The following is a 16,011-nucleotide window of genomic DNA, read 5'->3' as shown; positions in this document are numbered from 1 at the left end:
ATCAGCAAAGTCCTAATCTAGACCTTCAGCCGGTCTCACCAGCGTGTCTGAGGGATATTCAGCTCAGAAAGCTCTCTCCTGGGGTGCTCTCTGCTGATCAGATGGACTCAACACTTATGGCAGTTCAGCACCAAGCCAATTTGGTCACCAGATCACACTGCGAAGCTTATCAAACATATTTGGTTGCTCCAGTTGAACACCAATTAGACTATTTACTCTTTTTCATTATATCAGATTTACTATATGACCCTTGGTAACACCTTCCTTTGTAGATGATGACATCTTTTCCCACATCATGGGCTTGCTTTTATGTGGACAACCTCAGCCTCACCTAACAATGGAAGAAAGAACATGGCCTTTCATGTCAGAAGAGAGACCTTAATGAGTACTTGGATGCATGCTGCTGATGGCATGTTGACATGTGCCAGTGAATTCCTGCTTGTCTAAGCAATATTCTGGCCCTTCCCTTCTCCAAGATGCAGTTAGAACCTGCCCCGCTGCTTTCATCTGCACCTCCGCCCCAGCTGTGGGATAGCTGCAGGACTTGGGGAATGTCTGGGCAAAAACCAGAAGCCCTGCTTTTTGCAGGGTGGTTTTGTTCCCAAAGCTCCTCTTACCTGCCGCTACAGAGATGATCTGCTTCTTGGAAGACAGTTGAGTATCAGGAGAGCCTGTTTTATACTCTCCAGATGGACTGCCAGATTGTAGCTCTGTCCCACAGATACAACCTGATAGCCCAGCGTTTCCACCGCAGAACATCACCTCGAGGCAGGTTAAGGCAGATGCCTTCTGTCTCTGGGGACTGCACACTGTCTGTAAATGCTTCAGCTCAGCCAAAATACTCCAGGACTCTTCAAACACAGAGGCACCTTACAGCAAATGGCACCATACCTCCCACAGCCACTGCACATGCAGTCCCACCTTGTGTGTCTGTATCTAAAGGTGGTTGACTGGTTGTAGGAAGGAATAATATTTGTAAATACTTGAGGAGGTTTGTGCCCGTGTAAGACAGGTGGTTTCCTATCATTAAAAGAATGGGCATTTGACCTCTTTCATCCTTCTTTAGTTCAGCTGAATAGTGAGCACAAAAGAAGTGTGCTCCTGGCAGTTACACACGGTGCATCCTCACCCAGACCCAGGCACATGCTCTTACCTTGGCTGTGATCGAATCTTTGTTTTCTTGCAAGTTAGAAATAGCTTCAGAGATCCTCATGTGAATGGTCCCTATTACAGTGTCCACGTTGTATGGTCCGTCAATCCGATCAGCCACTACGACCAGGGAATCTAGTGAAACAAGACAGACATCTCTCATCAGACCCTGCACAAACCAAATTCAAGATCATGCTCATGCTGCTGGGATGAGCTGTTGGCCCCTTGGCAGGCTTGTTGGGAGACATTTCTCCATTTTCACTGCCACCCAAGTGCCTTTTCTCAGCATGTAAGTAAAGCCACTCTCAGTGGCAGGGAAACACAGGTCCCCTGCTGCAAATGGTAAATGGAACCTGTATTCACTCAAAGTGACTAACATTTTCTGGGGTGCTACAGAAAGGAAAACTGGTGCAGAAATATTAAGAAATGCATAGCAATACTTGGCCCTAACCCTCCTAACTCATTACATGTCTTCAGCAAAGCACTACAGCCAGTAGAAAGTGGGGAAACTGGGGTCAATAAAGTGCCAAAGGTACAAAGGCAATGACTTCTGTGGCAGTGAAGGAATGAGAAAAGGAGCAATTCTCACCATTACCTATGGAAGGACAACACATGACCAGTCAGAGAAATACCAGGCTATGAATACGGAAAAGTAGGCCAAAATGCCCACAACTAAACTGGAAAAAAGGACAGGGAGTGACTGAAGGGTGCCTCTTGCTTCCAGCTCCTCTTGCCTTGGAAAGCTCTGATTTGCTGTCCTGGAATACTAGGTGATTGCCTAGATGGCTGCTTTGGGACCATGCTTGGCTTACAAAGAATTCCCAACCTCAGCACTCCAGTTGGGTCTGAAGCAGGACAGCCTATATACCTGCAGGGCTCGGGGCACCAGGGAATGCAGAGGAAAACTGGCAACCTCAGTGTCCAGTGAGATTTAAACAGGATCACAAAGCCCAAACTGGATTTGGACATCTAAAATGCCATCTTATCCAGGTCTGACTTTGCCAGTCAAAAACTGTAATTCTGAAAGTCACTGCTGTGCTGCTGCTGCCTCAGCTTCCTAACGCTTGTGCTTTAGTAGCCAGGAGGACAGGCCATGCATATGCTTTACTGGCTTTTAGGGACTTGGCATTCAGTTATGTGTGACCTCAGTGTGGTCTGCACCCCCCCAGGGCACATCAGAAACCTCCTGGCAGGAAAAGGGATGTGTCAGAGAGCTGGGGTGGCCCATGCTTTCCTGGAAAAGAAAATGTTTCATGTTTCTGTGGCCTTGCCACATGGAAGAAAACAAGTGTGATGGCTTCATGCTGGCTCTTCTCTACACAAAGAGGGTCAAATCCCACGGTCTAGGTTGGAGATTTGTTCCATTTGTAAATTGAGTTATTCATTAGGAGTGACTTATTCTGTCCTAAATCCCAATACCTCACCCATCAGCCCGGCAGAAGCCTGTCAGAGCAGACGGTGTGATGTTGCAGAAAAAGCTTATTCAGCATGAGTTGGTACTGCTGACATTATTCATGAGCAATGAAACCACAGGGTGAATTACCCCAGCAGTTCAACAGAGTATCAGTAAAACATGTCCTTCAACCTACACCATCCCACAGTGCGTGTGTGTCACATGTGATATCGCTTTAAAAGACTGATGCTTATCTTTGAGCCACATAGCAGATTTCCTTTGAGTAGGAGTCCAGCCTGCTGCAGCACAACCATGGACCACACGATTTCAAACCTGTTAGGAAAGTGCTCAGTCCCTTGCCTGGGTAAGCCAGCATGACTCAGTAGAAAGACCCCAAATGACTTACCTGAGCTGTAGATGAGGTTTGTGCAGCAACGCTAGGTCCACAGTGGATGTAGTGTGTTAATGAAGGTCTGATCCTGAGCCCACTGTTGTCAATTTAACAGCATGCTCAACCCTTGCAAGTCTGTTCTCTGTTGTTATGTGACTGACGATCAGACCCCTGACATCTCCCAGAGAATGATTAAACCAGGTAAAGACTATATAAGTGACAAACCCACAGCAGATACCAGATCAGGCCCACAGGCCTCACAGTCTGAAAGCAGGTCCGGTCTGTGAGGAGCAAGAGCAATAGTCAAACAACTGGGAGGGCTCAAGCCTCTGCCAGTCTGGAGCACTGATCACTAAACGCTCTTTGCTCAGGTCTATAATATAGGATTTAACAACATGCAAAGTCACAGCTTGCAGACATTATGTATTTACTTTCCACACTTAAAAAACAAGAAGAACTGTTTAGCTTGAGCAAGAACAGAAACAAGGGACAGAGTTTCCAAGTTAATGTGCTCTCTTTTCCTGCAACACAGTCCTATGGCAACACTGATTTCTAAAGCTAAACATGTCATACAAAGGGGTAGCACAGAAATTACATCTCCTGCAGCATGAAAGAGCTTTCAGTTTAACTTCGCTGCCACTGAGGAGTTGCAGTGTCATCTCTGAGACTGTATTTTTTTGATAATCTGAGCTCGCAGAGGCATTAATTTTGATACAGACATTTAAATCAAAGGCCGCACCCCCAAATTAGTGATACATTATGTTTGTATGACCATTTACTATAAAAATCTCTCTTAATTTGACCTGCCCTAATTTGTCAAATTGAAAGAGTAGCACTGTGTAACTCCAGCTACACAGAAGAGCCTGGAGAAGGGTGAAGAATGGACAATGCCAGTGAACTGCTACCTCTGACTCCAGTCCTTGATCAAATTGTGACCTTTGACACTCAAATGTACATCTGCAATTTGAAAGAAGATCCAATTTCCTCCTTGCTGTCACCTCTTGACAGGGTCCCTTGAGGAACAGGAAGCCAGAGCAAGTGGAAAATGCACCTGGAATTGCCTCCTTGCCAGTCAGGGAGAGCTGTACGTTGACCTTCCAGGAGACAGGCAGTCATCCTGCCAGGGAGCAGTGACAGGTAACAGTTGGCTTGCTCTGGTCAGAAAGGCCGAAGCCCCATCAAAGTCCTGGTGTAAGCCCTTGGGGAAGGGAATATTCCTCCCCCTCTTTTGCAGCATGGGTAGCACTCCCAATTAGCTGCAGTAAGATGTCACTCGGTTCGTTAGCCCCCAGCCTCATTAGAGTGCGGTGGGCAGCTGCCATCAATGCACCTCCCTGAGCAAGTACACTGGCCTCTGGGTTCCATATTTACTTTGCAGTGTCCCTTGAGAGGCAGATGACACTCCTTGAACCTCAGCAGGGTTTTTATTGCTAGCACTGCCACACACCAAGCCTGAGCCAGCCTGTTGGGCTGCAGCTGGCCAGTGAGCTGGCAGCCCTGTTGGCCAGGCAGCCAGTGCCAAGACAAGGCACCAAAGCTCATCTCTGATGCCTGCTTTCCATCAACCCAGGCTCCCACAGCCTGGGAGAAAAAGAGGAGCTTGCTGCATGATGCTCTGTGGGCACAAGGGAGAGTGAGTGTGTACCATTGCAAACAACCTCCCCTGATGTGTGCTGTAATACAAACACACTGTCTTCTAAACACAGACCCTCACCAGCCTTGAATAAGGTCTCTCAGTTCCACAAGCTATTCTCAGCCATAGTTCACATTTTAACTAGGAGCCACAGGTTCTTGAAAATCACCCAAGGTCTTCCTAAAAGAGATGCCTGGGTCTGATCAAGCAATGCAGAAAGGCCTGGTTGAAGTTCTCCAGCCAGTGCTGCACAGGAGATCAATGATTTTTTTGCTTTAAACTCAAAGAAAATGCCACCTCTATACACATAAAACCCCCTTAAAATGTATATAATCTTAGCTGAATGATACAACAAAACCTAAATGAAGTGTTATTTAAAATACAAGTCTAATTTTCCCATTCATGGTGACGCCTGTATCTTCCTCCTCCCCATGTGTTTAAAGACACCTCTTCCTATTTAAAAGTATGTGATTCTCATCCCCTTGCTCTCTACCCATGGAAGCAGTTTATGGCTTCACATCTCTAGACTGCCTCCCAAGGAGGCAGAAAATGCTCTGTTATGGATGAGGAGGCAACTCTGACAGTGTACAGGTGGCCGGATCTGTCCCTAAGCTTCAACACTTGGGAGAAAAGGAAGAATTACTTGAACACAGAGTGCGAACAATCCCAAATAAGCACAGGCAAGATGAAAACTCCTCAAACCCTTGTTATCCATACCAGCAGTGTTCTTTCTAACTCTTAAAGCCCAACAAAATGTCATGCAATACCTTCTAGGCATCAGATCACAGAGAAACCATAGCGTGAATGAGCCTCCAACAGTCCCTTCTCTACCCACCAAATACTGCCTCAGAGAGTTCAAAAGGTGCTATGAGAGGCAGCTGTGCTGCAGCAGAAGAAGGCCATCTTACCCATCAGGTACTTCCACTCGGTGTTCAGGTCTGCTTGGTTGGCCAGGCAGCCCTTCATGACGTTCAGGCAGTAGTTGTTGCATGGCTTCACGCTGGACATGCCCCTGCAGTGCGGGCAGTACATCAGCTTCATGATGGCTCGAGTGCACTCGTGGCTGAGAGATACCTGGGGGAGACAGATCTCAGTCAGGCACACAGGCTGGTCGGGGGGGGGGCACGTGGGCAAACCTTTTATTCTCTGGGGTTCCTTGGTTGTGTTCGGATTGTGTTTGAACCCTGGGCTCAAATGCTGAGCTCCATCCCCCTTCCAGCCACATCTGATGGCTGCAAGGACAGCCCCAGCATCCACCCTGTAACTGTGACCCCAATACACATGTGCCCCTGGAGCCTCTGCAACCAATGTCACCACCATGCCCATTCTGCAGGAAGGGTTTGCTGTCACTGCCTGGCATATGCAGGTGTTCCCCCACAAACTGCATCTCTGGCTTCCTGGGGGGACGCACAGTGGGGACATGGAAAGCTCTCAGCTGGAAAGGAGAACAGCGTTGGAGGAAGACTTGAACAATTCCAGAAACACAGGCAATTGAGAGCACTCGACACTGGGAAGTGATTGCTCACTGAAAGCACTTCAGGAACCACAGGCAGCTGGTGATGCGGCCCAGGACATGCCATGCTGCTGGCCTGCAGGCACTGCATGCGCAGCCAATGCTTTGCAGAGCTGACTCTGGAAGTGGCTTTGCTGCCTTTAATTAAACCACCCTGGTCCCATAAGCACAGAGCCAGTGCAGGTGCAGAATGCAGAGAGCAGGGCAGCAGCCTCTGCAGCGTGTCACAGTTCCCCCAGACTATCAGCCATGGGACAGTGCCCCTCTGAATGCCACAGTTAAGGGGCTGTCAGTGTAAGCTGGGGAATAACAACCTGGCAGACCCTGCAGAGATGCTGGCAGAGATCAGTGCTCCCCTGTCTTTTCTCAATCATATCACAGAATCTTAGACTGGTTTGGGTTGGAAGGGACCTTAAAGCTCATCCAGTTCCAACACTCTGCCACAGACAGGGACACCTTCCACTAGAGCAGGTTGCTCCAAGCCCTGTCCAACCTGGCCTTGAACACTGCCAGGGATGGGGCAACCACAGCTTCTCTTGGCACCCTGTGCCAGCGCCTCAGCACCCTCACAGGGAAGAATTTCTTCCTAATGTCTAATCTCAATCTCCCCTCTGTCACATTAAAGCCATTCCCCCTTTTCCTGTCCCTACAGGCCCTTGTAGAAAGTGCCTCCCCACATTTCTAGCAGACCCCCTTTAGGCACTGGGAGCTGCTCTAAGGTCTTCCCTGGAGCATCTTTCTGACCCTCCTCTGGACCCACTCAAGCAGGTCCAGATCTCTCCTGTGCTGCTAAAGGGCTTTCTCCTTTGTTGTCATTTCCCATCTTTGCACAGATCCGTTTTCCAATTCCCTTGTCATTCTTTTAGAACCATTTACATAAATAAACATAAGCGTATGCAAGTCTCCCCCCATATGAGGTACTTTGCACTCATGAGGAGCCCAAAGGGGGAAAAGTGTCGGAAGGGGCAAACCTCGACCTGGAAAAATCCCTGATCTTCGAGCTGCAGCTGCAGTGATGAGAACTGCCTTGACCTCTTTACTACTTGTGAAAAATACTTTGAAGATGGCCTTTTAAGTTTCTGCTAGGGGACTCCAGAAAGATGCAGTTCTGAGGTACCCTTAGGACAGCGTGAACACACTGAGCCTGCTATCAGAGACTGAGAAAGAAAATCCCAAAGCTTTCCCCATCCTGGAACCACCCGCATGGTAGCACCTCATTTCCAATCAGCCTTGGAAAACATGTTGGATGGCGCTGGTGCTTCATCACACAGGAATGTGTTAAAATAACTTTGTGAGAACCTTCTTCAGGACCAGAACAAAAGTATCTAGGTCTCAGAGCCAGAAAACCCAAAGAGAAACTGCCTTGCTGCCTCGGCAGCCAGAACAAGCCCCGAGATGCCTGCAGGTGAACAACATGCCCCACCGTGGCTGCAGGGGCTGAGCCCTGCAGGAAACATCATGCATACCAAGGCTTTGCTCTGCTTCCCTGGTGAGCTTTTTGCCTGTGTTCTGGGACAACTGTACAGACAGAAACCGGCTGCTGTGTGGCTCTGCTGCCAGGAGATGGAGGCTTTGTCCCACTGCGTCACACAGGTGCCGCACATTTCATGCCTGGGAGAAGCTGGCAAAAGCATCACCCCTGTCTTCTGCCTCGGAGATATAAGAGGGGTGCGACAAAGCAAAGGGACAGGCAAACAAAAGAATAGTTCGGTTTTCATCTCAGCATTTAGATAGCCGTGACTGAATAGTGACTGAAAAGACAACAGGTAAGAGCATGCTGAACACGAACACAGGCTGCAGCTGAAGACCTTCCAAAACCAGAGCATTTACACAGAAAACAGGAGATGCTGCTAGGAAAGGAGCTGCAACCTCTCCTTCCCCAGAGAGGCTGAGAGAGCTGGGGTTGTTCAGATAATCTTTAAGGTCCCTTTCAACCCAAACCATTCTATGATTCTGTGTCACCTAAGCAGAGAACTCCCCTGGGGCAGTGTGGGCCAGCCATCCAGTGACAGAGATGACAGCGACCAGCAGCTAGAAAACAAAGCTGTTTGGTACCCTGCCAGAGCCTGTGGGGCACACAGAGAGAGGCAGGTGACAGATCTTGGATCAGAAAAGCATCTCCAACATGCTTAGCTTTGAAGTATGGTGTAAACCCAGCAACTGTATCAGAGCTACCAGGGTGACCACAGTATTTAAATGTGACAGGCCCATGGGCATTTCACAAGGGTATCTGCTTGCAGAATTTAGCCTGGTCTCTGCATTAATTTCTGTGTGTGTCTCTTTCTGACAAAACAGAAAGGACTTTCACCCCATGAGCACAGCACTCCCTGCAGAGCAATTGTTCAGGGCCACCCATGCCCTGCCACCATGCCAAGCTGCAGAAGGGGAATGGCAGTGGCAGGCTGTTTCTTGGTGCCCAGCTACTCCATCTGGCCTCTGGCACGCAGCTGCCAAGGCTGCCTGTGATGCAGGCAGATGCAACCTACCCGCCTCTGACCACCCCAAGGCTGCCAGCCAGCCAAAACAGCCTGTCCCCAGGCACACTGCACCCACAGCTCCTACCCATGCTGCTCTTGTGGGCTGCTGCCACCCACCTTGGCGCAGTGGATGCAGACAGGCACTGGGTGCCAGTGGCGCCCAAGGCTCAGGCTCAGCTCCTGAGGGTCCGGAGAGGGGGAAAAGTTGCTTTTGCACTTCAGCAAGGCTCATTTGTGGATGTCAGAGAGGAGCCGAGTGTGTGACACCAACCTGTCAGGCTTGCAGGGTGGCTTTGTTTCCCAGCAGGCAGTGGAGTGCTGCACTGACCCAGGCGTGGGGGGCATTGCCTGCAGCATCCCAGTAAGGCAGCACTCTTCATGCCTGCTCCCTTGACCCAGAGCATCTCCTCTGAAGATGAGCAAGTGACACATCCACCACCAGCCGTTGCTCCAGTGAATGTGTCAGGTGCCGAATGTTCAACTTAATCTCTTGGCAGAAAGGATAAGTATTAAGTGTTGCAGGTGGAAGAGGCCAGGCTCCACTCCCTTTCCCCAAAGAATGACTCAAACCTCTCCTGCTGGCAGCAGCACTACGTTTTCACAGGCAGGCTGCAGAGGTGAACTGAGAACAGAGGGATGAGAGGGCAGGAAGAGGAATTTTGGAGTACTTTCTGCATGTTTCCCGTGGCCAGAGTTCAGTCCCCAGTTGTTCCACCCATCCCATGGACTTCTGCTCCACACAGGGCAGAGGAGAGAAGGGCCTGGGGCTCCCAGAGTCCCTTCCAGCCCTGATCCTGCACCATCCCTCTGGGGGACATGCAGCACATTAAGGAATGGAGCCCTTCAAATAGCAGCTTTTAAAAGAACCTGAAAAGTTATGACCTACCCCCTCTGTGCAACAGCTAATGGATGCCAGCTAAGAGCTGATGGAGAGCCCCTCTGGCTTCCCAGCACAGGTTTGCAATAACTGATAGATCAATAAGCAATGTCCTCTATTCATCATAGATAGCCTGAAAGCAGGAGCATGCAAACCTCTGCAGACAGACTGAAAGCCAACATAATTTCTTCATCTTTAAATGAACTGGCACAGCATAAAGACAGTACATGATAATAATTGATTTCTCTAAATATCAGCAACCTGGCCCAGCCTTTGGCTGGTTCTCCTCTAAGGAGACATGGTTCTCCTTTAACTTTAGTGGCACCTATAGTCTTTTCTTAGCTCAGTGACCTAGAAGCTGCATTATAATATGTGAAGAGAACATGCACAATACATTGGAGAAGCCATTTCTAAAGATCTGGAAAAAAAATTATTACTGAGAGATAAGGCTTGGAGCCAGGGCACTCCTCGTTCAGCTGTCAGAGGTATAAATACACACACAAAGCTAAGCCCAGCTTAAAATACACTGTCCCTACACCATCCGGTCAAAACCCACATACTCTGCTCTGACCCCAGTGACATCAGCGGGTACGGTCCCTTACAGTGTAAGCCATTGATGAAGTGATAAGGAAAAAATACTGTCTTCTAAGATACCACCCAAAATAGGGGACAAATCGGTATTGAGCAATGAATCATTTTAATTAGAACTACTTTCCAGCTGGGGATAGAGCAGTTGATTTGAGTAGCAATGAGGTAATGCAGCAGGAACAGGTGGCTGCCTCATAAAAAGCCCTGTTCCACCAGAAGCACTGACATTTCAAGGAGGCTGTCATCAGGTATTATCCCATGACTGTGCCTTGTAGCAAGAACCGAGCTCTGTGCTTTTCCATGGACACTTTCCAAAGCTTGATGTGCCCGTGCTTTGCTGATGGAGCCATCCAACCAGATGTGCATTGCTGGAGGCCAAGGGCTTTTCCAGAGCAAAAGATCACTGCAGACTGTCTTGTATCATGCCTTGAACAGGGCTGGGGCTTGCTCTCAGGTTCACACACCTCATGGCGCAGCCCCATTACTGAGCTGGGGCTCGCCGTCTGACTGCTCAGCACCAGCATTAGCCCATCAGCCAGCAGAGAATGGGCACATGTGGTGACACTATGACAGACAACTGAGAACACATAACTTTTAGCATTTGGAGTAGAATTGCTTTCCCTTATTTTTCCTCCTCCTCCTGAGCAATGTTTAAATCAATTAGAGTAAAACTAATGACTTTCACAAGCAATTTGCTGAGAGGATGGGCTGGGGGATTAGTTGCTAGCTGGGTTCCCTGCCACCCCCCAGCCAATTTAGGAAACATTCAGTGTGAAAGGCTTCTAACAAAAATAATAAGCTCCTGCCACGTATTTTATTAATATGCTTTCCAAGCAGAGAATCGCAGAAACACAGGAGGCTCAGGGATAACAAGCACTCACATACTCTGTCTATCTGCACTGAGACACATTTGAGGAGAGCCAAGTTATCCTTCATAGTATCTAAACAGTTATAAACTTTCTGAAGCAAAGACACAGGGAGGTGAAACTACGTGTAGAAGGGGAAAGCACTCAGCTCAAACAGGCAAAACAACCCTGCACATCACTTTGGGGACTGCAGACACCTGAATGCAGACAGTTTTTGGGACAGCCAGGGCTTTAGTCTCTGTAGGACACACAGGAGCAGGACAGCACTCTGGTCAAAATGGGCTAGATTTTTCCAGGACATAAGCAAAAGCCTTCTTATCCTTCCACTGTACCTTTAAAGAGTAAATGTGATTTGCATGTTGAACCCAAGTCACCCACCTTTGCATAGGTACACATGCTCACAGATAACCAAAGCGTGTTTTATAGAGGCATGGAACATTATTCCCTCAGCCCCACCATTACCTATTGTTTCTTCCAGTTTCCAATCAACACCCACTCCTTTGTAGACCTCTTTTCAGCATAAGGTTTAGTGCAAAGGAGGCAAAAGGGGGTTGCAAATTCACCCTGGACCTTTCTGGCTCTGCAACAGCGTGAGGTTTTTTACCCTTCTGAACTGGGATCTCCTTTGACAGGTAACACAGAAGAACAGGGAGGTGCAAAGGAGACACGAATTTTCTGCTGTTACCCTAATGCCTACTGCTTGGGAAATATTCAAGAGCCCCAAAACACTTTGGGTAATACCAGGGCACAGAAAGGGCCATGGAAGTGGTTTCCAAGTTTTCACGAGCACTCTGTCTCTTTTAGCTAAAAGCTGCTACATCCTCTTCACTCCAAAAAAGCATTTCCTTATCCAAGCCAATTATTTCCTGAAAAGGTGGCTGGAAAGACCAAAGATGTGGGATGTGTAAAGGAAGGCCCTGGAGAACAGCAACCAAAGAGGCACAAGCTCCGTATTTCACATCCAGGAGTTACAGGGTCTTTTTGATCACACAATGATCCTCCTTCCTGCTCCCAGCTTCCTGAGCATGGGAGAAAGGTTGAGCTTTAGGAAATCACAGGCATCTGGAAAATCATTTTAAGGGTGGCAGCACCAACCTGTTCCCACAGTGTGCAGTCAGGCAGTGCCACTGGCTCTTAGGTACTGTGAGGGGTGAGTCTGGCTCCTCCTGTGCCCATCAGGAGGTGTCCAGCTCCTTTGGCACCCAAAACCTGCAGCCAAGCTGCAGATGCTGCTTTTGAAGTGCTGGCTTCAAACAAGAGAGAAGAAAAGGAAAAAAACCCACCCCCAAATCGTTTCTTCTTTTGAAGCCTGGCTTAAAAGCAAATGAGAACCTGCAGCCTCGCTGCAATGTGATGGGACTCCTTGGCCTTCAGGGGCCTCCAAGTACATCTGAAAGGCATTTAACACCAATCAAATAAGATGAGCTCTCGCTGGTATTTTTCCTACCCCCCCCCCCAGCCCTTTCTCCCCTTGCACATTCACCCCCAGGCTGCTGTGAGCCATCTGTGCTTTGCTTCCCATGGGAAGCAGGGTTAGGTAGAAGGGAGAGATTTGGGGATGGAGAAAGAGGCCTGGCTTAAAAACACAGGCTGACGGAAGTGCTGTCAACCCCCCTGGCTTGTCAAGGGGATGCGGGCAGGTTGGCCGATGGAGGGAGAAGGCTGTCCTAGTCCCTACTGCTGTCAGTGGAGGCGTCATTCTGTGGGCACTGTCCCCTCTAAATGTTTTGCCCATAGCAGGGTGAGGGTGGCCACAGATTGCTCTCTGTGGTGTGGTGCTGCTGTTCACCAAGCTGAACCATGTCCCTTCCTGGCTTAAGCCTCTGAGGAGAGTGCAGACTGAAGGTGGGCTTGGAGACCTGTAGCACCTGGATGTGGTTTTGCCAAGATGTGGGCATGGTTTGGGTGAACACAGAATACCTCCATACGTGTCAGACATATGTCAAAATGTGCCTGCAATAACTCTTAGGTATATTTCTCCAGGACTTACTATCTGGATGGCCATTCTAACCTTCAGAAGCACCAATTAAACCCAGCAACATTGGGCAACTTAGGCTTCCAAACCAACTGATGCCTTAAAGCCAGCAGATAGCAGGCAGGCACATGTGCTGGGCAGCTAGAGGCAGAAAGCACCTATGGCTGGAGACTTCCACAGGTTTGTGGGCTATGCAGAACACTGCAGCTGAGACATTCATGGCACCCTTGCGTACCTCCTCATGTGTAGTCATAGAATGGCTTGGGTTGGAAGGGACTTTAAAGCTCATCCAGTTCGAACCCTCTGCCATAGGCAGGGACACCTTCCACTAGAGCAGGCTGCTCCAAGCCCTGTCCAACCTGGCCTTGAACACTGCCAGGGATGAGGCAGCCACAGCTTCTCTGGGCACCCTGTGCCAGCGCCTCAGCACCCTCACAGGGAAGAATTTCTTCCTAATGTCTCATCTAAATCTACCCTTTGCCGGTTTTAAGCCATTCCCCCTTGTCCTGTTTTAAACAGGGAGAAGGGGTTTCAAAACCTGTTTTAAAGGTAAGTGATAGAGGTAAGGAAAGTTTATACTGCCAGCTGTGAAAACCCCATTCTGGGGTACAGAAAACAGGTCAGGTCTTCAATTCACGCATCAGGCCTTGTGCACTGGGAAATGCAAGCAGGTGTTCAGAGCCACTCCAATTACCCCAAATCCTTCAGCTGAAATTGTACAGTTGGGATAAACTTGTCTGTATGAAGAACAGCAGCTACAAAAGAAGGCCAAGCAAGGGAGCAGTTCCTGCTGAGCAGGACTATCAACAGCCCAGGAGCACACTCAGAAAACCAGCCTTGCCCTCTCTTTTACACCAAGCCCAGCACCAGGAGGACAGGTTTGTGTTTCCTTGGGGAGCTGGCTGGCTCTGTGTTCAGGACTATCTGCAAGGTGACACTTTCACGCCGGTGAAACATTTCATTTTTACAGTCTCCCCATGGAAGAACCCTCGAATACTATGACCAAACCCCAGCAGGGTTCTTTGCATCTCCACGTTTGCAAGCTGGAAATCAGTGCCAAGGCTGCCCTGTGCCCAGTGTCCCCAGTGAAAGAAGCAGGAGGTGCAGGTGGTCCCAACCCTCTGCTGGCACGGGGAGGAGACCCCACTCTCCCCACCACATGGTCAGCAGCTGCCTTGTGCATGTTTATGCCAGCCCTGATGTAATTAGCACCCTGACATGTGTTAAATGAACCAAGCTCTCCCATCTTTGTGAATAAAACTCTCAAAGAAACAGCTGCGGGGCTGACAGAAATATGATTCTTTCAAAGTCTAATGAATTGTATAATCACTTCAGTCATTATTTTGCATCTTCCTTCCACAAATGCACAGCCACAAGTCCTTAGAGCACACTAAGTTTTAAGCCTCATCAAATCCATCAGTCAAGATACATCAAACATGTTTCCAAAGCCGGGTCAGGAATCAGAAAGTGAGTGGGGTTCAAGCACAGTGTGCATGCTGGTGGCTGTGCTGGGGTCTGGTGGCAAGGGTAGGGCACAGATGACCCTACAGTTTGGTGACCCTCTTGCTGTCACCTCACTGTGTTCAGTTGAGCACAGGGCGAGTGACACGGAGCATGGAGGCTGATGCCAAATCTGTGCCCTTCATGCTCCAACAAATCAGGGCTGCTGTGGAGCCTGAGGCCAGATAGACTGCCTGGGTCCATCCCCACCAGCCTAGCAGCCAAACGGCTGTTCTGCAGACTCAGGAAAAAACAAACAACATTAAAAACATGAAGGCTAGGATAATCCAGCTAATATGGGAGAGCAGAGCAGCTAGCAGTCAGCCCCATACTCCTCCACAGCCAGCGGTGAGGGTGCTGCCAGAGGGAAGCAATGACAGCTCTAGAAGGCAGTCCAGCCTGCAAAGGACACCAGACCTGAGGGCAAAGTCCCACAGCTAACTGCACCTTCAGGTTCCTGCCTAGTGCCTAACTGCCTTCAGATATTAAAATGAGGAAGATTAATGTGGATAGACACACTGCTGTCATGCTCCTCTCCCTCCAGAGGAAAATTCTGCAAGACACCACCTGCCTATTCAACACTCTCCCTGCTTGGTTCGTCTGACATAGTTATTTCCAGCTGGTACAATTTCCAATCCTTTGAAAAGTAGATTCAATTGACATCTAAACACCATGTAAATATAGGAGGCATATATCTGCTTGCCTGCATTATTTCTATTCTACTCAGAACACCTACAGGTTTTTATCCCTGAACAGTTGTGATTTAAACATAATAAGAGACAGAAACACTGGAAAGTAATATATGAAATACATAAGGCTGTGTTCGAGACTGCACGCTCCCCATCCAGCTTGATTTGAATCTGTCCAAACAAATCCCAACGTTATTGCAAAATTCTCTCCCTAGCTTTACATGTAGCTGGGCTGGAAAAGAGCAGCGGGCTGCAAGCGGTAGGTGTGGGGCTGCAGGAGCTGCTGCACCAAGTTATTTAAAGCAAGAAGGCAGCTGATGGCAGGCACGTGTCTTGGGGAGCACAGAAGTTTGGGGAGCATAGCAAGCTGAGGGAAAGCGATATTAAGCTTTCAGGTTTGCAGAAGGAATCTGGCTGAATGGGACTTAGATCTGTAAAATGTTTTAAGCCATGCACTCTCACATACAAACTGTCCAGGGACAGCTTGCCAAGAAAATATGAGACCCTTCAGCAGAGGTGGCATTGACCTCGTGAAGAGGCATGTCCCAGCCCTTGGTATCTTACCAAGCAGAGCTGCCTATAGGCACAAGTAGCTGCTGTCTGAAGGTGGGAGGCTCACTAAATCCCATGCAAGCACAGAGACAATCTCCCTGAAGCAAAATGCTACCGCCCTTGGTGGGAGCAGGTCCTAGATGAGAGCTTTTCCCACATGGAGAGATAATTTACTGCAGCACCTTATGGCTCCTTAGGGCAAAGCCGTTGAGTCATCTGTATAATACAAGAACACACACTTCTGCCATGTGAAAACTGAACAGGTCCAAATCAAGAGCTAGGATAATAGCCAGTGAAAAGGAAATAAACATGGTAATATGAGGATACAGACACTCACCAGTGCCACGGAACAACATTCTCATAACATCTATTTACAAACACTAACCCTGTCTTTTCAGGATCAAGATG

General features: G+C 48.7%; 1 protein-coding gene across 1 annotated transcript in view; it reads right to left on the bottom strand.

Moving 5' to 3' along the window:
• Window positions 1–16,011, bottom strand: part of GPC1 (glypican 1) — a 198,666-nt gene that overhangs the window by 4,164 nt on the left and 178,491 nt on the right. Inside the window, exons 4-5 of the mRNA XM_057426564.1 lie at window positions 5,475–5,640; window positions 1,154–1,284 (exon numbers count right to left, since the gene is read on the bottom strand). Coding sequence (XP_057282547.1) covers window positions 1,154–1,284; window positions 5,475–5,640 — 297 coding nt within the window. The remainder of the gene's footprint in view (window positions 1–1,153; window positions 1,285–5,474; window positions 5,641–16,011) is intronic.

Source organism: Pezoporus wallicus, unplaced genomic scaffold (genome assembly GCF_028554395.1).
Source record: "Pezoporus wallicus isolate ANWC-B61680 ecotype Strahan unplaced genomic scaffold, APGP_CSIRO_Pwel_v1 contig_7680, whole genome shotgun sequence".
Taxonomy (NCBI): domain Eukaryota; kingdom Metazoa; phylum Chordata; class Aves; order Psittaciformes; family Psittacidae; genus Pezoporus; species Pezoporus wallicus.
The sequence above is the reverse complement of the archived record's forward strand: the minus strand, read 5'-3'. Positions and strand labels throughout refer to the sequence as shown.